The sequence below is a fragment of the Alnus glutinosa genome, chromosome 13 (genome assembly GCF_958979055.1).
Source record: "Alnus glutinosa chromosome 13, dhAlnGlut1.1, whole genome shotgun sequence".
Classification (NCBI taxonomy): domain Eukaryota; kingdom Viridiplantae; phylum Streptophyta; class Magnoliopsida; order Fagales; family Betulaceae; genus Alnus; species Alnus glutinosa.
The window spans coordinates 12,170,017-12,192,004 of NC_084898.1; the positions used below are offsets into that span (position 1 = coordinate 12,170,017).

General features: G+C 34.5%; 1 protein-coding gene across 1 annotated transcript; it reads left to right on the forward strand.

Moving 5' to 3' along the window:
- The first annotated feature begins 9,698 nt into the window (after window positions 1-9,698).
- Window positions 9,699-10,953, forward strand: LOC133854276 (zinc finger protein ZAT4-like). Its single transcript, XM_062290391.1, has one exon. The coding sequence runs from the start codon at window positions 9,793-9,795 to the stop codon at window positions 10,714-10,716; it is 924 nt and encodes a 307-aa protein (XP_062146375.1). The 5' UTR covers window positions 9,699-9,792; the 3' UTR covers window positions 10,717-10,953.
- Window positions 10,954-21,988: the final 11,035 nt, after the last annotated feature.

Below are 21,988 nucleotides of genomic sequence, written 5' to 3' on the forward strand. Positions count from 1 at the left end.
AAAGGAAAGAAAGTGGCACCTAGAATAGCCATCCAATCCGATCCTTCTAGAATAGACCCAAAATATTTCTTGCCAATTCTTAGCCTTGACCGGATCCTTCTAGAACTTGAATCAAGGTGACGATTCTTTGTTGCCCACATGGATCATGCTCATTGGGCCTTCACGAATTAGCTTGAGCCCATAACTCTTGAATGAGTTCGTTGAGTACATCCTTGAACTTCTTTGCTCATGCTCTCGTAACCGGCCCAATTGGTACTTGAACGAGATCCTTCGAAATGGTGCCTTGATCTCCATCAACTTGATTAAGGTAAAGAGGAAAACCAATGTCCCAAAGAGAGTATGTATGACCGAGCAGGTTAGTTTAATCCTTCAATGCAAGCTGCCCATTAAGTACAAGGACCCCGGGTGTCCTACACTCTTGCATGATAGGAGTCAGCCGAATTGAGAAGGCTTTACTAGATCTTAGAGCAAGTGTAAATCTCCTACCCTACTTAGTCTACCTGAAATTGGGGTTAGGAGAATTGAAGCCTACATCCATGATGCTTCAATTGGCTGAAAGGTTGATATGGAAGCCACGGGGAATCATTGAGGATGTTTTGATAAAAATGGATAAATTTTATTTCCTCGTGGATTTTATTGTGCTTGACATGGAGCCGGTTCAGAATGTTTGGATTCAGATTTGGTAATTCTAGGGCGATCGCTCTTAGCTACGGCTAACGCCCTGATCAATTGTAGAACAAGGGTGATGAAGATCTCTTTCGGCAACATGACAATGGAACTAAATATCTTTGATATCAGCAATCATCAACTAGAGTATGATGAGATTGAAAGTGTTTGCTTGATTGAGGACTGCATTGAGGATACTATAGATGAACCAAGCATTGAGGACCCCCTGGAGGCATGCTTTTCTCAATTTGGAAAGGAACATTACTTGAGCAAGCTGATACCATTTTGGAGTCTGCTCCTCTGGTGAGCAGTAAGAATGAGGAGAACATAGATGAACCAAACACTGAGGACCCCCTTGAGGCATGCTTTGCTCAATTTGGAGAGGATTTAGATTTAGATAAGTTACTTGAGCATGTTGATGCCGTTTTTGGAGTCTGCTCCTCTGGTGAGCATGAGAATGAGGAGGCAGCAACCTAAGCCTCCCAAGAAGGAACTTACGCCTCTACAAGAAATTCTTAAGTATAAGTTCCTAGGTCCAGAAGATGTTTTACCAGTGAGTATAGCTTTGGATTTGCTTGATGCTCAAGAGGAAAAGTTACCAGATGTTTTAAGAGAGCACAAGGAAGCTAACGGTTGGACTATTGATGATAGCAAGTAGGTGAGCCCGATTCATGTCATGCCTAAGCGGGCTGATTTGACGATAGTGAAGAACAAGGATGACGAGTTTGTGCCAACTCGTATTCAGTCAGGATTGAAAGCATGGATAAACTACCGCAAAGTGCATGCTGCCACGAGGAAGGATTATTTTTCATGCCCATTCATTGATCCAATGGTAAAGTACTTGGCGTGGCATGAGTATTTGAGATGACCCTGTTGGAGGATTCTGGTTACTCGGAGTGATTGTCGTCTATTGTGAGAAGTCTGGCTGAAGACTAAAAACTTAGCACTTGTGGGAGGCAACCCTCATTCCTTTACTTACCACTTGATCTTGTTTGTTTTGTTTTTGTCTTTCAGGAGCGATGTCTGCCATTCAAGTTTGGGGGAGAGTTCTTCTTCGGTACACCCGACTTGCATCGCCCATTCGGTATTGTATTTCCAGACACATTAAGGACAATGTGTCATTTTAGTTTGGGGGTAGGGAAGACATTTATGGCTATTATTTTTGTTGTTATTTTTATTGCTTTTGTATAACAATTAAAAAAAATAAAAGAAAAAAAGAAGAAAAAAAAAACTATGTTGTTGATTGAGCATGATTACATTGCAATTGTAGTTTGTATATCATTGGTTAGTTTAACATCTTGAACACTATACATCATTAGGAATCTGAATCTTTTGACTCATCTGTTGGATTAGAGAGACTTCACTTGTTTGAATTGTTTATCACAAGCACATTAGCATAGGGTCTATGATGTCTGAGATTTGAATTGAGGAATGTGGATCTTGTCATTTGTATGATGAGTTGTTAATGAAATCTTGGCTTAAATTTTTTTTTTTTTTTTTTTAAATTTGTATGATGAGTTGTTAATGAAATCTTGGCTTAAATTTTTTTTTTTTTTTTTTTAAAAAAAAAAATCATCAGTTGAGTTCTCATTGAGTTACCGGACCTTTTGCCTCACTAAGCATTGAGCGTTCGCGTAAAAATATGAGAAATTCAATTTGGTTGATTGTATAGCTAGTTTGACTTCGTAGCCTTTTTTACTAAAGTAATTAAGCGCTTAGGAATGTTTTTACATTTAGTGCCCTAAAACCATCTGGTTTGGGAGTCGCTGGCCCAACACTCATTACATAGGTCAATTAGAAAGCTTAAGGGAGTCAGGCATTGCACAGCCTACACGAAAAATAATAATAATAATAATAATCATTGAAATAAAAAATAATATATATATATATATATATATATATATATATATATATATATATATATATATATATATATATATATATATATATATATATAAGGAAGAAAAAAAATGCACATTTTGATTTAAGCCTTGGTTGTTTTTTATATGATAAGATTCCTATGAATTTCGGGGTCCACAAACGTTGAGAAAAATTGAAACCTCATGAATCTATGTTAATCTCACTTTGCACTCATTGGAGCATGTGTTGTCTCGATTTTTCAGCTATGAGGTAAATGATTTGTTATGTCCTGATGTGATTGTGATGTTCATTTTCTTAAACTTACTCATGATGTATTCATGTGTTTGTGCGGAAATCCTTGTTTGTCAATAACATAGTGCTTTAAAGTGTTTGTGGGTATCATTGCTGTTAAACTCTCATGAGACTTCACTCGTCCTCTAGGGATTGATTAGGGGTTTAAAAGGCTTGTTACATACGCTAAATGCAATCATCTCTCCCACGACAGCGGACTTATATTTCATACTTTGATTTTGTTTTTCATTTTGTTTTGCTAAGGGACTAGCAAAATGTAAATTTGGGGGTATTTGATGAGTGCCAAATATTGTATATTTGAACCCCTTAGTTTGCATTTGCTAAACCTTTAGATTTTTTATTTTTTGACATTTTTGGTAAGTTTTTGTGTTTTAGTATTTTGCAGGTTATTGAAATAAAATAACAGTATTTTCTGTGAAATTGCAAAGAAGCAGGAAAAGAAATTTTTAGAGCCCATATATGCTAGCACGGCTGGATGTCAAGATCGAAATTGAGTACATGGCAAACACATTTTCAAATACTGAGATTAAAAGAATGAGAGAGATTCATTTTCAGTAGAGACACGTGTGCAGTGTGTGAGTCACCGTGATGTCGCTCGAGCGCAATGCGTAGGCATAGACAGACATGAATTTCTTCTCCTGACGGTTGTTGACACCCTAAACCCTAGCATTCTTTTTTTCCTATTAGGGTTTTGAGGGGTAGAGGTGCCATTTTGAAAATACGGGGTTTAACCTAATGTTTTGTTATAAAAACCCCATGCTAGGCACCACTTTGGAGGCATCTCGGTATTCCTTTGTATTCAGAATTCAGAATTTATATTTATTCAGAGCATGTTTTTAGCTCTGTTCTTTCTTTCCGCAATTTAATTTCTGTCTTTTTTATCTTTTCCATCTTTTCCATCTCTTTAGTTTCTTTTATTTTATGTTTAATTTAGTTTAATTTCTGTCATTTTACCTTCTCCATTTCTTTTATTTGTTTCTTTGTCTTAGTTTTATTTCATGTTTTCATTACAAGATTGTTCGGTGTTTTTAGTCATGAGAGGTTAAAATCATCAACTAAGGTTGATGATGAAATCTCATCAATGATAACACCAACATTCTTGTCATGAAATTTATGAATTCGATATTTTATAACATTCAAGTTTTAATTCAGTTTGTTGACTCATGTCTTTAAATTGAATATTTTATTTTCTAATGGATATTTGACGTGCTTTAACCGATGGATACATCAATTGATTTCGTTGAGGATAGATATGCATTGTGATTTATTTGACAAATGGATACAATGAATGATTTGATCTCAAAGGGATAATCGTTGTGATTTATTTTAGAGTTGGATTCATCAAATGATTTACGATTTATTAAAGAACTTGAATAGCCAATTCATTTCAATTAAATTTATAATTAGCATGCAAGAGTGTGGTGTTTGATTTGGTTTGGTGGATTCCAAAACCTTAGTGCTTTTCTTTTTGTTGAGTTAATCATCTTTTCTTTTGTTGTAAACAAAAATCCCAAAAATTCGGGACTAAGTTAAAATATGATTAATTTAATTAGAAATTAATTTTTGCAACACAATTCCCTGTGGATTCGACCTCACACTCGCACACACTATATTGCAAACAATTCGTGCGCTTACGAGTAAATTAAAACTCATAACAGATTTCACTCCTCTTCTCTTGGCTTGTATTCCGGCTGAAAAAAATAGTTGTCTTCTGAAAATTGAGCTTCTGGCCCGATCTCGCCTCATAGATTCCGAGGATCCTGAGTACCCACCCCCATTCCACCGTATTTTGTTTTGCAAAAAATCATGCTATTATCTGCAAAGAACAAGTGGCTAATTCTAGGCCCCCTCAAAGAATTTGGGACCCTAGTAATAGTGCCTAAGAGTTCAGCATGGTGTAGAAGGGAGCTGAGAGCCTCAGGACAAATAAGGAACTAATATGGAAAAATTGGATCACCTTGCCGGATCCCCCTAATTGGTTTAATATACCCCACAGGGTTGCCATTGACTATTATTGAATACGTAACAGTTCTAACACTAGTCATGACTAATTGTGTCCATCTAGGGGAAAAGCCAAGTCTACACATCATCCTTTCCAGAAACTCTCATTCTACTCGGTCATATGCTTTGCTCATATCAAGTTTCAATCCCATAAACCCCCTCCACATCCGAGTATTCATAGTGCACAATGTCTCATAGGCAACCAAAATATTATCAGTAATTAACCTGCCAGGAACAAAAGCACTCTGTGTAATGTCGGGCAACACTCCTTTCAATCTATTAGCAAGGATTTTAGAAATCAGTTTTATACAAAACGTTGCACAAAGTAATAGGTCTAAAATCCATGACACTAGCAGGAGAAGGCCCCTTAGGAACAAGGGCTATATTTGTGGAATTAATAATAGCATCCAACTCTCCCGAATTTAGGAAATGGAGAATGGCATAACTAACCTCAGCATTTACAGTGGCCTAGTTTTGCTGGTAAAACAGGCGGGAACCCATCCGGTCCATGGGCCTTTAAGGGTGCCATCTACTGCAAAGCCTCACTAATATCATCCACCGTGAATTCTGCCAGGAGCCTCTGGTTCATTTGGGAGGTGACCCTGCTCTCAACATGTCAGATACTATCTTCTACATTCAGATTTTCCCCAACCTTGAAAAGATCTTGAAAGTAATTCACGAATGCCTCCTCAATTGCTCCATGGGTTGTACACAACCGGCCATCCTTATCCAAAATTTTATTGATCTGATTTCCTTTGCTTCTCTTACTGGCACTGGCATGGAAAATTTTATATTTTTGTTCCATTCTTTTAGCCAATTAATCTGTTTTGACATAAACTAATTAATTATTTATCCTTAAAATTTAAGTTAATATGAAATTATAAATTTAATTATTTAATTACTATTCTAAATAGGTATAGGTGGCTAGGATTTTTTATCTTTTATTTTTTTTTCGTGTAAATCAAATTAAAGTGAGAAAGAAGCACAAGGTTAGAATAGCTGTACGTAAGATATTACAAAAGTTGTGAATAAAAATAAAAAATAAAAAAAAAATAAAAAAATAAAAAAATTGAAAACTGGGAGAATATCATTAAAGGATATCATTAAAGAAGAGCCAAAGTAGAAACGTGTATTTGGTTTTTGCGAGGCCCCCCCCCCCCCCTCCGCGGTCGAAAATAATGTGAGTTAAGATTGTGAATGTGCGGTTGTGATGGCGCGAGAGAGTAAAGGAGGCATGCATGTAAGCAAGCAACAGTTTAGAGAAAAGCAGCCGTCGGCATGCTAAAGCTGTTACAGTTGGCGCTGGCGGTATAAAGTCACAGAATCTTCAATATATTAAAATCAATTTACCAAATATCGTTACTTCCTATTTTGCCACTTGCCCAAACTTTTTGTCTTTCTCTCTCTCTTTCTCTGCTGTGATTATAGCAATAACTTTGACTTTCATTTTCTTTTCTTTTATTCAATTTTAAATTTTTTTTTAAAAAAAAATAAAAAAGAAAGGAAAGGATTTAACGAACATAACCAGGGGCGGAGCCTGGCCCTAAGTTTCAAGGTTCTTCTCAAAAAAAAAAAAAAATTAAAAAAATTAAAATTTTACTTCAATTTTTATTATTTTTTTTAATTTTAGCCCTCAAAACTTTTTTTTTTTTCAATTTGACCCCAAATTGGAGGCCGGCTCCGCCCTGAACATAGCCCATAACATGGTTGGGGAATTTTCCAGTTACATAGAAAATTCACATGATGTCAAGACGACGTTATAATATAATATTAAATAAATCAAATAGTGTTATTGACTTGTTTGAGTAAGCCAGCCACGTATTTGATTTGGTAACCCCCCAAACTAACTAACTACCCTTAATAAATCAGGAGTCAAAACCACGGCAATAACAAAGTCCCAAGATATTTTATGGGATAAAAAAGATTTTTCTAAAAAAAAAAAAAAAAAAAAAAAAAAAAAAAAAAAAAAAATTGAGTGAGGCAGATTTTTTTTTCTTAATTTAATCTATTAAATTGATATGTACCTATAAGTAATCCTCACGCCTTTTTTTTAATAAGGCTATGATTTTTAAATGCATTTTGGATTTGTGGAAGAAAACTTTATCCATATTCATGCTCAAAATAGATTTTTAATTAGTTTATTTATTTTTAATTTTGGATAAATCAAATTCCGCTATTCGCTCTGGGATGGTTGCAAATCGCAAGTTTAATAGGACATGTGTAGTTTGTATATAACGTTTCTGAATTATCAACTTAATTCACCTGTATTTGCATAAAAAAAAATTAATAATAATGATAAATTAATTCACTTATAAATATAAAGTAATGCTAAGAACTATATATATATATATATATATTATATTCTCTTAGACTCTGTTTGTTTCGGCGTAAAATATTTTTTGCAAAATGTTTTTTGTATTTTTTACTGTTTGATGCGATCGAAAATAATAATCAAACCGAAAATATTTTCGGTTTGACCAAAAAAGCTTCTTTAGTTTCGGAAAATTATTTCTATTTTTAAAATTCGTAAATCATTTTTCGAGTTTGAGCTTCTCATTCTCAAATCCTCGCCTCTTTATGAACCAATTAGAATGTCACCGAGACTCGGTTCAGATATCACTCAAACTTCGCGTGGGACCTGACCAAGACACCGCAAAGACCTGGTAGGGACTTCATTAGGACTTTGCTAGGAACCAATAAGGACATCGCTGAGACTTTCCTGAGACCCGGTCAGGTCGTCGGATGGACTTTGCCAGGACCAAGTCGAGATGTCGCAGGGACAAACCGGGACGTCGCATGGACTTTGTAGGGACACCACTAGGACCCCTTCGGGACTTCACCTGGACCCGTCCAGAACATAGCCTAGACCCGCTGGGACCCAATCAGGACTTCGCTAGGATGTGTGCTTGTGTGTTTATGGCGGGTCTCAACGGGATCCTGGCGGTGTGCCAATGCACCACCGCTGGAACTCAAATTTTAAGGTAATTTTTTTTAATATTTTTATGTTGTGAATAAAAATTAATTTTTATAGGTTAATATGATTGAATGAAAATATTTGTGTGTGTGTGTGTGTGTGATTTTCTTTATGCGTCAAACGCTGGAAAATCATTTTTCAAGAAAATATCTTTCACTTCAAACTTTTTTCAATGGAAAATATTTTACGTTAAAACAAACAGAGCCTTAATGTTGATGTAGCTTTTAAAATCACTATTGAATTTGGGATGAATCATTATTGGATTTGATTTAATAGTGATTTTGAAAGCCACATCAACATTAAGGCTACATTTGTTTCGACATAAAATGTGGCTTTTAAATACATACAAACTATCCTTTAATCATTTTTTTTTCAATCCTCTTAATCTTGATGTATCTTTTAAAAGTATCATTGGATTTGTGATGAATCACTATTGAATTTGATTTAATAGTGATTTTAAAAGCTATATCAATATTGGGAGGACAATAGTGATTTCAAGAAAATGAACTAGCATTTTCTCCCACATTGCTTTCATCATTTTTTGAAAAAAAAAATGCCTAAGTTGGACAATAGTTGTGTCAAGATTTGTACAACAATCGTTTCTTCTACTCATAAATATAAAGCTATCATATTATCTAATATATTGGGCAGCACAAGCCATCCCAAAAAATGAAAAATAAGGAAAATTTCATTTATTCCTCTCAAACTATCACAAGTTTTACAATGTCATCGCCGAATGATCAAAAATTGTAATGTGAGCGTTTCATTTTTCAGCCCCTTTCAATCCTTTCAATTTTGTTATGATTTTTTTTAACTCCTAACAGAATGAATAAAAATGACCAAAATACATTCGGTTATAATTTTTTTTTTTAAAAAAAAAAAACCAAAGAAAAAAAGAAACTATGGCAACGACCCTTTTTTTTTTTTTTTTCTTCTTCTTCTTATGTTGTTTTATTTTTCTGATTTTTTAATTAAAGGTAATTTTATAAATTTTATAGGAGTACAAGAGACATTTAACTTATTAACGGTTTAAATTAACGAAAAATCTTATAAATATGAGAAATTAAAAGTAGCTGAAAAACAAAACACCCATATTACAACTTTGAATAATTTGACAATAACATTTGTTAAGATAAATAATATTGCAAAACTGGTGATAATTGTGAAAATATTTGGGCTGACTACAAGTACAAGTTTGTAGGAGGAAGGCAAGGGAAGTAGAGAGTGGAGCAGGAATTGGAAGAAAAAAAGAGCAGCCAGCAGGAATATGTACAGATTGTACAGTAGAATAATTTTGGGGGAAAGAAAAGGTGAAAGAAAGAAATGATGCGCTCTTCGGCTATGCAAATTGAGCATCTCTCTCAATAAGAATATGTTTGTTAATATGTCCACAACCAACAGGAAAAAGGTTGTTTAATATGCAAAATTCAATCTGCTAACATCAAATCACCCAATACGGCATAAATAAAGGTTTGCATAATAATTAAATCCGCCTAACAAAGTTTAAAATGAAACCAGGTGGATGCTAGTAATTACCAATGAGTATCACTATATACATATATATATTTCCTCTAAATTTATAGTATATTAATTAAATCAAATGTATTTAATTTAAACTAAAAAATAATAATAATAATAATAATAATAAAAATGCCCATCTGGCAATTTATGGAGTTAAAAAGTGGTAAAAAGAAAAGGTTATTACCCAGATGAGATGGGCAAGGATTGCATGTTACTTGTCCCTCTTTCCCTGCGCATGATCACACTTTGTTAATTTTTATTTTTATTTTTTTTTTGGCCCTGTTAAACATTAATTAGAATTATATATTTTATTCCGAAATTCATAAATTTTTGGGTTGTGTGTGTCTTTTGGTGGAGGAATGCTTGTCACCTACTCCTTTTAAGTTCCCGATCTCCCTATACTTCTCAAAGAGAGCAAAAGCTTCCATCTTATACTCGCTCTGTTCTGCTCTGTGCCAATGGAGAGGCACAGATGCAAGCTCTGCTCCAGGACTTTTGCTAATGGCAGAGCTTTGGGTGGTCACATGAAGGCTCATTTGGCCACCCTGCCTCTTCCTCCAAAGCCGCAGCAACTCGCTGACCGTACCGAGTCTGCTTCCTCTTCATCTTCTTCTTCAGGTGAGGAAGAAAGCAACGGAGAAGCAGAGGAAAAGGCTTTGGTTTATGGGTTGAGAGAGAACCCCAAGAAAAGTTTCAGACTTGCAGATCCCGAGTTCTCTTTCGCAGTTGATGCTGGGTCTGTGGTCCAGGACAGAGAGAGCGAGACCGAGTCAAAGAACCCAACTCGCCGGCGATCCAAGCGGAATCGGAAACCCGGTGTGGCAGAGATTCAGAGTCCGAACTTGCCCAAGTTGAGAAAACCCAGTTTGTCGGACTCGCCGGAAGCGATGAGTTCGGTGTCTGATACTTCTCCGGAAGAAGATGTTGCGATGTGCCTCATGATGCTTTCAAGGGATAGCAGGATGAGAAACAACGGGGAACAAGATCAAGAACAAGGCAAAGAAGTAGAACGATCGGTTAAGATTAAGGAACCGGAAGAGCAGGGGGAGATCAAAATTCGGAGGGTTCGAGGGAAGCATCGGTGCGAGAAATGCAGGAAGACTTTTCGATCTTATCAAGCTTTGGGAAGTCACAAAACGATTTGCTATAGAGACGAAGCAGGGCATGAGGGTAATGAGAGAATCTTTGAATGCCCATTTTGTGACAAAGTGTTTGGGTCTGGACAAGCACTTGGCGGCCACAAGAGATCTCATCTCTTGGGTTCTTCAGCAACTGCTGCTGCTGCTGCCGCAAGTTCTTTGAAATTTGAGATCAGTGTGATAGATCTCAACTTGCCTGCTCCAGCAGAGGAAGATGATTTTAGCGTTGTCTCTGATGCATAGTTGTTTGATCTCTTAAAAGATCCAGGTTTCTGTCATGTTCATGATGTTTTTGTTGGATTGGGTAAAATTTGTTCCATATAGCTCGCTAGTTACAACATTTGTTTACTGTTTTTTAGTACATGAATGCCTTTTGAAGTTTCTGGTGATTCATTCATGGCTGACTGACTATTATTTATGTTATTCATGGCTACAAATTCATGAGTTCTGTGGATGGATATTTTTTTTTGTCATAGCAAATTCAAGTGTTGTTGTTGTTACAAATTCTGGCGTTGAGTTACAGCAAATTCAAGTGTTGTTCACTGTGACAACCGATTAGGTATAGAGGAACCCACTTCTTCATGTGTACCCCATTTTACTGATAAAAGTGTGTTTCTGGGTTTGCTTGTGGACCAAGACAAGTTGGTCTTTGAAAGTACACAAGTGTTTCAGTACTGTTAACAACATGCCCACCTCCTGTTCTCAGCTGTTCAGTAAACTGTCCTATCCATCCCTTCAATATATATATATATATATATTTTTTTTTTTCTCTCTCTCTCTCTCTCTGTCTCTCTCTCTCTCTCTCTCGTTGTATGTTGAGCGTTAAGCATAGGATCCAGGAACTGAGAGCTTAAAATGACGACAATGTCCTCACACAAGCATCCAATTTATTTTGATCCCAATTCCTCATTTTCTGAATCCTGAGATTTTGGAATTTATTTGCCTTTGAAATGAACGATGTAACCGGGCAAAAGAAAGCACCATCGTATCGAAGAATCTGTCAGATTTTAGTAAATTCGCTTATGCCAAGGATATAACAATAACAAGTGCTTTTAATATATGCTAGTGATTTGCTTGGCTTTTGAAACTGACAAATTTGTTTAGCCAATCATCTTGCTTTCCGTTTTAATTTGTGGAAAATCTTATATAATAAGAATAGAAAAGTAGTTAAAAAGGCTCAGGCCGGTCACCGGTGCAATCTCATCTTCTGCACAATCAATGCTTGTTGATTCCCTGTTTGCTTGCTTGCTTGCGCCTTGCAGAGTATGAGTGGATTGGGTAAGGCTTGGAAAATGTTGTCCTCACTTTCCATTCTCTCTTGCTGGCATATCTTTATCTTCATTATTTAATGCTAAAACTTAGGCTTCATGCGTGTTTTAAAAGGCACAAACACTATCACATTTTCTCATTTCTTTGTTTTATTCTGTTTTTTAGTAAATTGATGGGTTAAAAAAGTAAAATCACCTCACAATGTTTTATCTTCACTCTAAATATCATTTAATAGTTGTCTAAGATGTAATTTATTTTTGAAGTCGAGGATAGTTATGAGTAGTAATTCGTGTTTATGGTCGTGTTCGAGTCGTGCCAAAGTATGTGTATATGACTATATAAGTCAACTTTAATCCATTAATTTTGTGTTAAATTTGTAAGTCGTGTAAAAAATGGTCAGCCCTTATATCGTGTATCAAGTTTAGATCGTGTCAAGGCATTGATATAATGATTATATATGTCAACTTTAACTCGATCCATTTAAGTAAACGAGATATACATTTTAACCTTAACTTTTTTAATTTTTAATGTCGGATTCGTGTGTCGTGTCAAAAATTGTCAGACATAAGAATAGTGGTAGTATATTGTAAATGAATTTTAAACAAAAACCTTATGAAAATGACTTGATTACTTGACAAAAACAAATCTCTTCCCTTTCTCCTCAGACATTGCAAATTAGGAGGGCAATATTCATACATGCCCACTAATTTAGTACAAGCAAAAGCTATGATCATGCAATGGCTAAGTCAAATCTTGTGTAATAACTTCCAAGTTTAGAATCTCAGTGCCCTCTACCAAAACCGTTGGATTGGCATATTTTATGGGGCTGCATGATCAGGGTATGGCCAATCCTTAGCAGTTCCACTGTCCTTATCATGAATTGTATTTTACTTAATCCAGCAACTATTTTATGATGGCTTCTGAGTTCTGACCAACCAGGCAGTTAAAATACTCACGAATTTCATGCATAGCCAATCACGCCAACGATTAAATTGTCTCTAAATTCTTACAATTTTAATGGTAAAAGATTTGGAGTCCCACAATTGTTGGTGTGTATGAGGTGTAGCGTGCAGATTCAAGATTGGCAATGGCTGAATGGCATCCTTCTTCAAGGCCCATAAAGGGAAAATTCAGATGCGGATCTGGTCAGCGTGGCTTGTGCCACGTTCTATGAAAACAGGGGATGAAGTGGCACAACTTTTTGGTCAACTTATGTAGTAGTGCCAAACGGGGCCCAGCCAATCTTTAAAAGTTAAAATTGTAGGTTTTCTTTTCTTGTTTCTTCTTTTTCGTTATGAATTTTCTTTGAAACGTATTACGCGCAGTTTGACACCTCCATAAAATCTCTTGCTTCGATTTTTGAATGAGGTTAAAAGTTCAATTTTTACCGCCTAATTATTTGGTAATATTGAAGTGTCAGTCTCAACCAATTCTTAAATTAGTCATATATACATATAAAGATTGATTGAGACTATTACATCAGTATTGTGGAATAATTATATGATAACAATGTAGGTCTCATTTTGTCCGTAGAATGAGTGTTCCATTAGAAAAATGAATAATTATTACTTTGAATGGAGAAATGTAGAATGAAATAGTTATTTCAATTCCTTATTTTGTTACAAATACATAAGTTCTAATTATAATTGAACCCAAATTACCAAAAAAAATCCCACATTATCTCTTTTTTCTTTTTTCTTTTTTTTTTAAAAAAACTCAAATCAAATAAAAATAATAATTTTTAAAAACTAAAATTAAATTATTAAAAACAAAACTTAAGAATTTAAGTGGTTAGCCAACCCAGATTGGGGCAGTCTTGACATCCCTCGGGGGTAGCCACAACCACCCCCAATGTAAATCAGAGGTGTCTAGGCAACCCCTGTTGAGCATCAAGTGTGGTGTGATCACCTCTATTGCCATCGGGGGCGGCTAAAACCACCCTCGATGACCCTTGGGGGTGGCCATGACCACCTCCTAAGGGCCCGCCACCCCCTAGGTGTTTAAGGGTGGCCACAACTTGATGCAAATCAGAGGGCCCCCCCCCCCCCCCCCCCCCAAAAAAAAAAAAAATGCTACTGGGTTGGCCACGACCACGCCCTAGGGGCTCTAGGGGTGGCCACGACCACCCTCGAGGAGTTTGAGGGTGGCCCCAGCCACCCCCGAGGCGTCTATGTGTGGCCGCAGCTACCCCTGATGCAAATCAGAGGTAGCCAGGCTACCCTCGATGAGCATCGAAGGTGGCCAATCCACCCCCGATGGGTATTAGAGGTGGTCTTGGCGGTGAGCTACTCCGGGGGTTGTCCCAGGTTTAGTAGTGGGTGGCTGACCACCCATTGGAAAATTGAAAGTAATATAGGTATTTTTATTAGAAAATACTGTATTCCTTTAGGAATAGCTATTCCTCTCAGTTTTAAGAAGAATAGATATTCCTCTTAGTAAGTGAATAGTTATTCTCATTGAATAGCTATTCATAGAAATAAACTTCTACCAAATAAAAAATGACTATTTCATAGGAATAAATCATTCCATTCCAAATGGACTATTCTATGAACCAAACGAGCTCATAGTTTCTAGCATTACTATTAATTTTTTACATCGATGTCATTAGAGAAGCCTGCTCCTACTTCCTACTTTTAAGAGACTTCTACTTTGTTTTTTATTTTTTATTTTAAAATAAAAATATTAATAAAGATCTCCAAATATAAAATACTCAAAATTGCTTTTACTTTTATGTCGTACCAGGTTTTTTTATTATTTTTTTTTCAAAAAAAAAAAAAAAAACCTAAGCACATTAACAAACATACCCTTAATTTTTTTAACAAAAAAAAAAATGTATCATGGTTTTTTTTTCCTTCTAGAAATATGAAATTATAAATTAATTAGTAGATTAAGAGCAGTAATAGCAGCTTCCCTTAAACTTTTTCTCAGTTTACGGAACTAAATCACTTTTTGTTTCACTATTTAAATGTACTACACAATTGCTTCCCTTATCATTTTCCTATATCATTTAAATACTCTTTAATTTAAATTTTCCTATGAAAAAGATAGAGGACAGAAAAATCATTTAAATATTGTTTTAAATAAATGTTAAAGTGTTATGAATGCATTCATGCATTTGGTGGATGACCATTTAGTTCCATCTCTTGGAATTCTACACATTCATGTCATCTTTTAGAATTCCATAACATTCATGTAATACATTGATGTAGCATTTCAATTCATGTATTACCTTTTCATATTCCTTAACCTCCCATTATGATTCCATGTTTATAAAAGGGAGTGTTGAGGTGTATGTAGAGACACAATAATAGAGAAGAATCATACATAGTTCCTGAAGAACTAGTTTCACATATTGCAATCTTTTTATATTGTTTTGTTATTTTCTTTGATTTTACAACATGTTATCAGAACGAAGCTTTAGCTAGTTGTTGTGTTCTTTTGACCTTCAACATCAAAAGCTATTCGTGGGATATTCTTAATTCATTGTAAGTCTTTTTAAGATTTAGTAATCTTATTATTTAGTTTGTTAATTAACATTCTAACATATGCTTACAAATTTTTAATGTTTTAAGACTCATATTATAACATGTGAATCTTATGATCTATGTGAGATTAATATGAACTAAAATGTTATCATGCTATGAATATTGATGTTGTGAATCTTGGAAATACTATTAAGAATGAAAATCAAGCATCCCAGCAGGATTGCGTTAAAGCAATAATTTTTCTTCGCCATCATCTGCATGATGAATTAAAAAAAAAAAATGAGTACCTTATAGTAAAAGATCCATTGATCTTGTGGAATAATTTAAGGGAGAGATACGAGTACCAGAAGACAGTTATCCTCCCAAAAAGCTCATTATGGTTGGATGCACCTGAAGTTGCATTCTTTAAAATTAGCTCAGTTAAAACTGTGTGGTGAAAAAGTCACTTATGATGATATATATCATATTTCATGCCTCGAATGTGCTCCTGCAGCAGCAATATTGAGAGCGTAATTTCATAAGATATTCTGAACTAATATCTTGTCTTCTAGTGGCTGAGCAAAACACCGAGCTATTAATGAAAAATCACCAATCTCGTCCAACAAGTTCTACACCATTTCCTGAAGCAAATGGAACCTCATTTCATGGTAATAAATATTCATTTCCACCAGAAGTGGAACCACACTGAGGCGAAAGAATATAAAAACAAAGGTTTACAGAATAAACCTACAAAGAACTATGAAGATCGATAAATGTTACAGATGTAGTATGAAAGGACATTTGTCGCGTACCTGCCGTACGCCTAAACATCTGATAGACTTATATCAAACATCCATAAAAGAGAAAGAAAAAGGGATTGAAATGAATTTTGCTAATCACAATAATCTTGTAGTAATAGATATACGTTTTCATTATGTTATGTTTATGTTGTCAATTTTAATTGTATTTTGTTATTTTATTTTGATTAATGAAATTTAATATTTATTTTATTTATATATGGAGGCATGGGTCGTACTGATGGAATGATTAATTTCAAGATGATTGGTGAAGATTTGTATCTATCAGATAGTTGTACAACACACAATTCTTAGAGATAAAAAATATTTTCAACACTTAATATTAAACAAAGCTAGTGTCAATACAATATCAGGTCCATCAAACCTAATTGAAGGCTCTGGAAGAGCGAATACCATATTGCCAAAATGAACAAAATTTTGTATTGACGATCATTTGTATTCTTCTAAATCTAGAAGAAATTTAATCAGTATTCGTCTAAATGGTTATCATGTTGAAACCACTAATGAAGGCAGTGACGAATATCTTTATATTACTTCAATAATTTCGAGCCAGAAGCTCATATTGAAAAAACTGCCTGCTTTTTCTTTCGGGTTGTATTATACAACAATAAGAACAATTGAATCACATGTTGTGATGCACCAGAAGTGCTCTAATCCAAAGATGCTTATGCTTTGGCATTATCGTCTTGGACATCCGGGAACAATTATGATGCGTCGAATAATTGAGAACTCTCATGGGCATCCCTTAAAGAACCAGAAGATTTTTTTACCAAGTGATTATCCTTGTGCTACATGTTCTCAAGGTAAACTTGTAATAAAGTCATCCTCTTCTAAGGTAATTGTTGAATCTCCATCATTTTTACAAAGAATTCAAGGGGATATATGTGGGCCGATTCACCCTCCATGTGGGCCATTTAGATATTTTATGGTTTTAATGGATGCATCAACTAGATGGTCACATGCTTGCCTGCTTTCTACTCGTAATGTTGCATTTGCTAGACTTCTTGCCCAAATAATTAGATTACAGGCACAATTTCCTGATTATCCAATTCAATCTATTCAGATGGATAATGCGGGTGAATTTACATCTCAAGCATTCTATGACTATTGCATGTCAATCGGTATTAATGTTGAGCATCCTGTTGCTCATACCCATACTCAGAATGGTTTAGTTGAATCGTTTATTAAATGACTTCAGTTTATTGCTCGACTTTTGCTTATGAAATCAAAACTACCTGTTTCTGCTTGGGGACATGCAATATTACATGCTGCATCATTAGTTTGGATTAGACCAACATCTTACCAAAAATATTCCCCTTTACAACTTGCATTTGGTCAACCACCAAATATTTTTCATTTTTGCATTTTTGGTTATGCTGTATATGTTCCAATTGCTCCACCTCAACACACTGAGACGGGACCTCAACGTAGACTTGGGATTTATATTGGTTTTGATTCTCCATCTATTATTAGATACCTTGAGCCTTTAACTGGTGATATTTTTAAAGCACGTTTTGAAGATTGTCATTTTGATGAAAATATATTCCCATCACTAGGGAAAGAAAAGTCGTTGCCAGAAGTACGATAAGAAATCACTTGGAATAATTCAACGTTATCTCATTTTGATCCTCGTACAAATCAATGTGAACTAGAAATTTAGAGGATCATTCATTTGCAGAGTATTGCAAACCAATTGCCGAATGCATTTACTAACAACAAGAAAATAATTAAGTCTCACATTCCAGCTGCTAATATTCCAGCGAAGATAGAAGTCCTTGTAGAACAATTAATTAATACAGCAGCAAATGAGTCTAAGGCACGCTTGAAGCGTGGAAGACCTATTGGTGAAAAGGATAAGATTCCCCGGAAGAGAAAAGCACAAGGAAATGAAATCGGCGCTCTTGAAGAGGCCTTACCCACAAAACAGGCAACGAAAATTGATCCATCCAAACTTTCTGTACAAAATTCTCCTGGAAATGAATCCCCTGAAGCGGAACCTCTTGAAGAGAAATCTCCTGAAGAGTTACTCTCTGAAGAGGAACAGGTACCTAAAAATAACGAGATCTCAATAAATTATATAAGTAAAGGAGAAATATTGGATAGAAACAAAATTGTTGTCGACAACATATTTTCATTTAAAATTGCATTTGACATTACTAGAAGTAATGATGATATTGAACCACAATCCGTCGAAGAGTGTCGACGTAGAAATGATTGGCCAATGTGGAAGGAAGCAATTCAGGTAGAATTGAACTCACTAGCAAAACGTGAAGTATTTGGACCTATAGTCCAAACACCTGAAGGTGTATCACCTGTTGGATACAAGTGGGTATTTGTACAAAAACATAATGAGAAAATGAAATTGTGAGATATAAAGCAAGACTTGTTGCACAAGGTTTCCTGCAGAAACTTGGTATTGATTATGAAGAAACATATTCCCCTGTAGTGGATGCAATTACATTTAGATTTTTGATTAGCTTGGTAGTTACAGAAAGTTTGGATATGCGTTTAATGGATGTGGTTACAACATATTTATATGGATCACTTGATAATAATATATACATGAAAATCCCTGAATGATACAAAGAGCCTGAAGCATATAATTCCAAAGCCCGAAGTATTTATTCTATCAAGCTACAAAGATCTTTATACGGGTTAAAGCAATCCGGACGCATGTGATACAATCGTCTTAGTGAATATCTATGAAAAGAAGGATTTGAGAATAATCCAATTTGTCCATGCGTTTTCATTAAGAGATCAGAATCTGGATTTGCTATCATTGCAGTTTATGTAGATGATTTAAATCATGCCGGGACTCCAGAAGAGCTCACAAAAACTGCCACTTATCTAAAAAATGAGTTTGAGATGAAAGATCTTGGAAAGACAAAATTTTGTCTTGGCTTACAGATTGAATATTTGCAAAATGGAATTCTTGTTTATCAATCAATATACACAGAAAAAGTCATGAAGCACTTTTACATGGAGAAAGCTCATCCTTTGAGCACTCCAATGGTTGTTCGTTCACTTGATGTGAAAAAAGACCATTTTCGCCCTCGAGAAGATGACGAAGAAATTCTTGGTCCTGAAGTACCATATCTTAGTGCAATTGGCGCACTCATGTATCTTGCAAATTGCACACGACCTGATATAGCATTTTTAGTTAATTTACTAGCAAGATACAGTTCTGCACCAACTCGAAGGCATTGGAATGGGGTTAAACATGTTCTACGTTATCTTCGTGGAAAAACTGACATGGGATTATTTTATCCAAGAGGTTCAAATTCACAGTTAGTTGGATATGCAAATGCGGGTTTTCTTTCTGATCCGCATAAAGGTAGATCTCAAATAGGATATCTATTTACATGTGGAAGTACTGCTATTTCTTGGAGATCTGTCAAGCAAACACTTGTTGCTACATCTTCAAATCACTTAGAGATTATTGCAATTCATGAAGCAAGTCGGGAATGTATATGGCTAAGATCACTAATTCAACACATTCGACAAAAGTGTGGTTTATCCACAATCAAAGATAGTCCGACAATATTATATGAAGATAATGCTGCTTGTATCACACAGATCAGAGGAGGATACATTAAGGGTGATAGAACAAAACACATTTCACCAAAATTCTTTTATACACATGAGCTCCAGAAGAGCGGTGATATTGATGTGAAGCAGATACGATCAAGTGACAATTTGGCAGATTTATTTACCAAAACATTACCAACTGCAACATTTAAGAAATTGGTGAATAACATTGAAATGCGCCGACTCAAGGATCTTTCATCATAAACAATTGAAGTTCTTCATCCTAATGAGGGGAAGTAAAATGATTATGCTGATTGTACTCTTTTTCCTTCGTTAAGGTTTTTCCCACTGGGTTTTCCTTTGCAAGGTTTTAATGAGGCAGTCCTAAAGCATCCGACGGCACACAAGAATAATGTACTCTTTTTCCTTCTCCACAGGTTTTTTTCCCACTGGGTTTTCCTAAGCAAGGTTTTAACGAGACATATTCTTAGTGTATGGTCATCCAAGGGGGAGTGTTATGAATGCATTCATGCATTTGGTGGATGACCATTTAGTTCCATCTCTTGGAATTCTACACATTCATGTCATCTTTTAGAATTCCATAACATTCATGTAATACATTAATGTAGCCTTTCAATTCATGTATTACCTTTTTCATATTCCTTAACTTCCCATTATGATTCCATGTCTATAAAAGGGAGTGTTGAGGTGTATGTAGAGACACAATAATAGAGAAGAATCATACATAGTTCCTGAACAACTAGTTTCACATATTGCATTCTCTTTATATTGTTTTGTTATTTTCTTTGATTTTACAACATAAAGAAATGAGAGAGAAAAGAGAAAGTTTTTATATTAAAATAATGTTAAGGGAATCACTTTCGCTTCCCTAGATTTAGGGTACAACTGTTGATTTCCTAGGTATTTCCTTAGTTTACAACAATAGAATCTGATTCAATGAGTTTTTTTAGGTTTTTACTACATTTAGGGAGACGAATAGGATTTAAGGAAGCTGCTGCTAATGCTCTAACATGTAATTTGACAATTAATATCAGATATTATGACCTTCTACATTTCATGTCTATGCGGTTATGCCCTTCAATTCTTCAAACTTGTTTTCATAAGAGTAACACTACACATACAACTCTTTTACTATTCATTTACAATACGTGTCAGCATGTGATTGAAGTTAAAAGTTGTATGGGTTAAATATTATTTAGTCTCCTAAACTAATAACAATTTTTTATGGAGCACTACGAACTGACAAGTGTCATGATTTAGCCCTTCAAATTATCAATCTGCCATTATTTAGTCCCGTCCATCAATTTTGACCGTTATGTTAGATGGAAAATCAGATTTAACCAAAATGTTCCGAAAGTATCCTTATTTTGAACATTGAAAAACCAAAGTTACCATTTTATTTATTAATTAGTAGAAAAAGACAAATGGTAATTTTGGTTTTTCAATGGTCAAAATAAGGTATTTTCATAACATTTTGATCAAATTAGATTTTTTATCCAACATAACAGTCAAGACTGACGGATGGGACTAAGTTGTAACAAATTGGTAATTTAAAAAGTAAAAGCATAACACTTGTCAGTTCGTGGTGTTTTATAAAAAAAAGATGTTAGTTAATGGGGCTAAATTATATTTAACCCATGTTATAAGTATTTAAAATCCTCTAATACTTTCCAATCACATATTGACATGTGTCAAAATTTATAAAATATATATAAATATAAAAGAGTTGTATATTTAACATTTTCCCTTCCTAGTATTTCATATGCATATATTTAAAAGATAAAAAGAACATAAAAGTAGGATAGAACAATAAACCACGTGTAGCTTTTAATGGATGAAAAGAAAAGAAAAGAAAAGTAGGAAAATTTCTATCAAACAGATTCGTTAGTTTTCATTTAGAAAAAATCATTTCAATGACAAAATCAAACCAAGGAATTAACTACTTATTAGGTTTTAATAAATATAACAATGTAATAAACTTTTGACCAAACTTTGGCTATGACTTGATAAATTTCATTGGAATTTATGAATGATCAAATCATATCAAAATGTTTTGCAAAATGAGAAATATAGAATACGAATCCCATTGAGTTTGAGATTTTAAAAAGTGCGATTTTTTAAAAAACGATTATAAAACATACAATTTTTTAAAAACACAATTAAGCGTTTCGTAAAATTATAATTTGACATTTAAAATCACAATTTTACATTTAAAATTGTGTATTTTAAAAAACACACCTCTTTGCCTGCGATTTGAAAATACATATTTTTCTACATTTTCAAATCACAAATTTATTTTTTTATTTTTATTTTTTTAAAAAAAACACTTTCAAACAATACATATGTTCTACAAATTAGTTTAAAATTACACTTTTTGTCTACGAAATTAAAATGCCAAACACAACCTAAGACTTA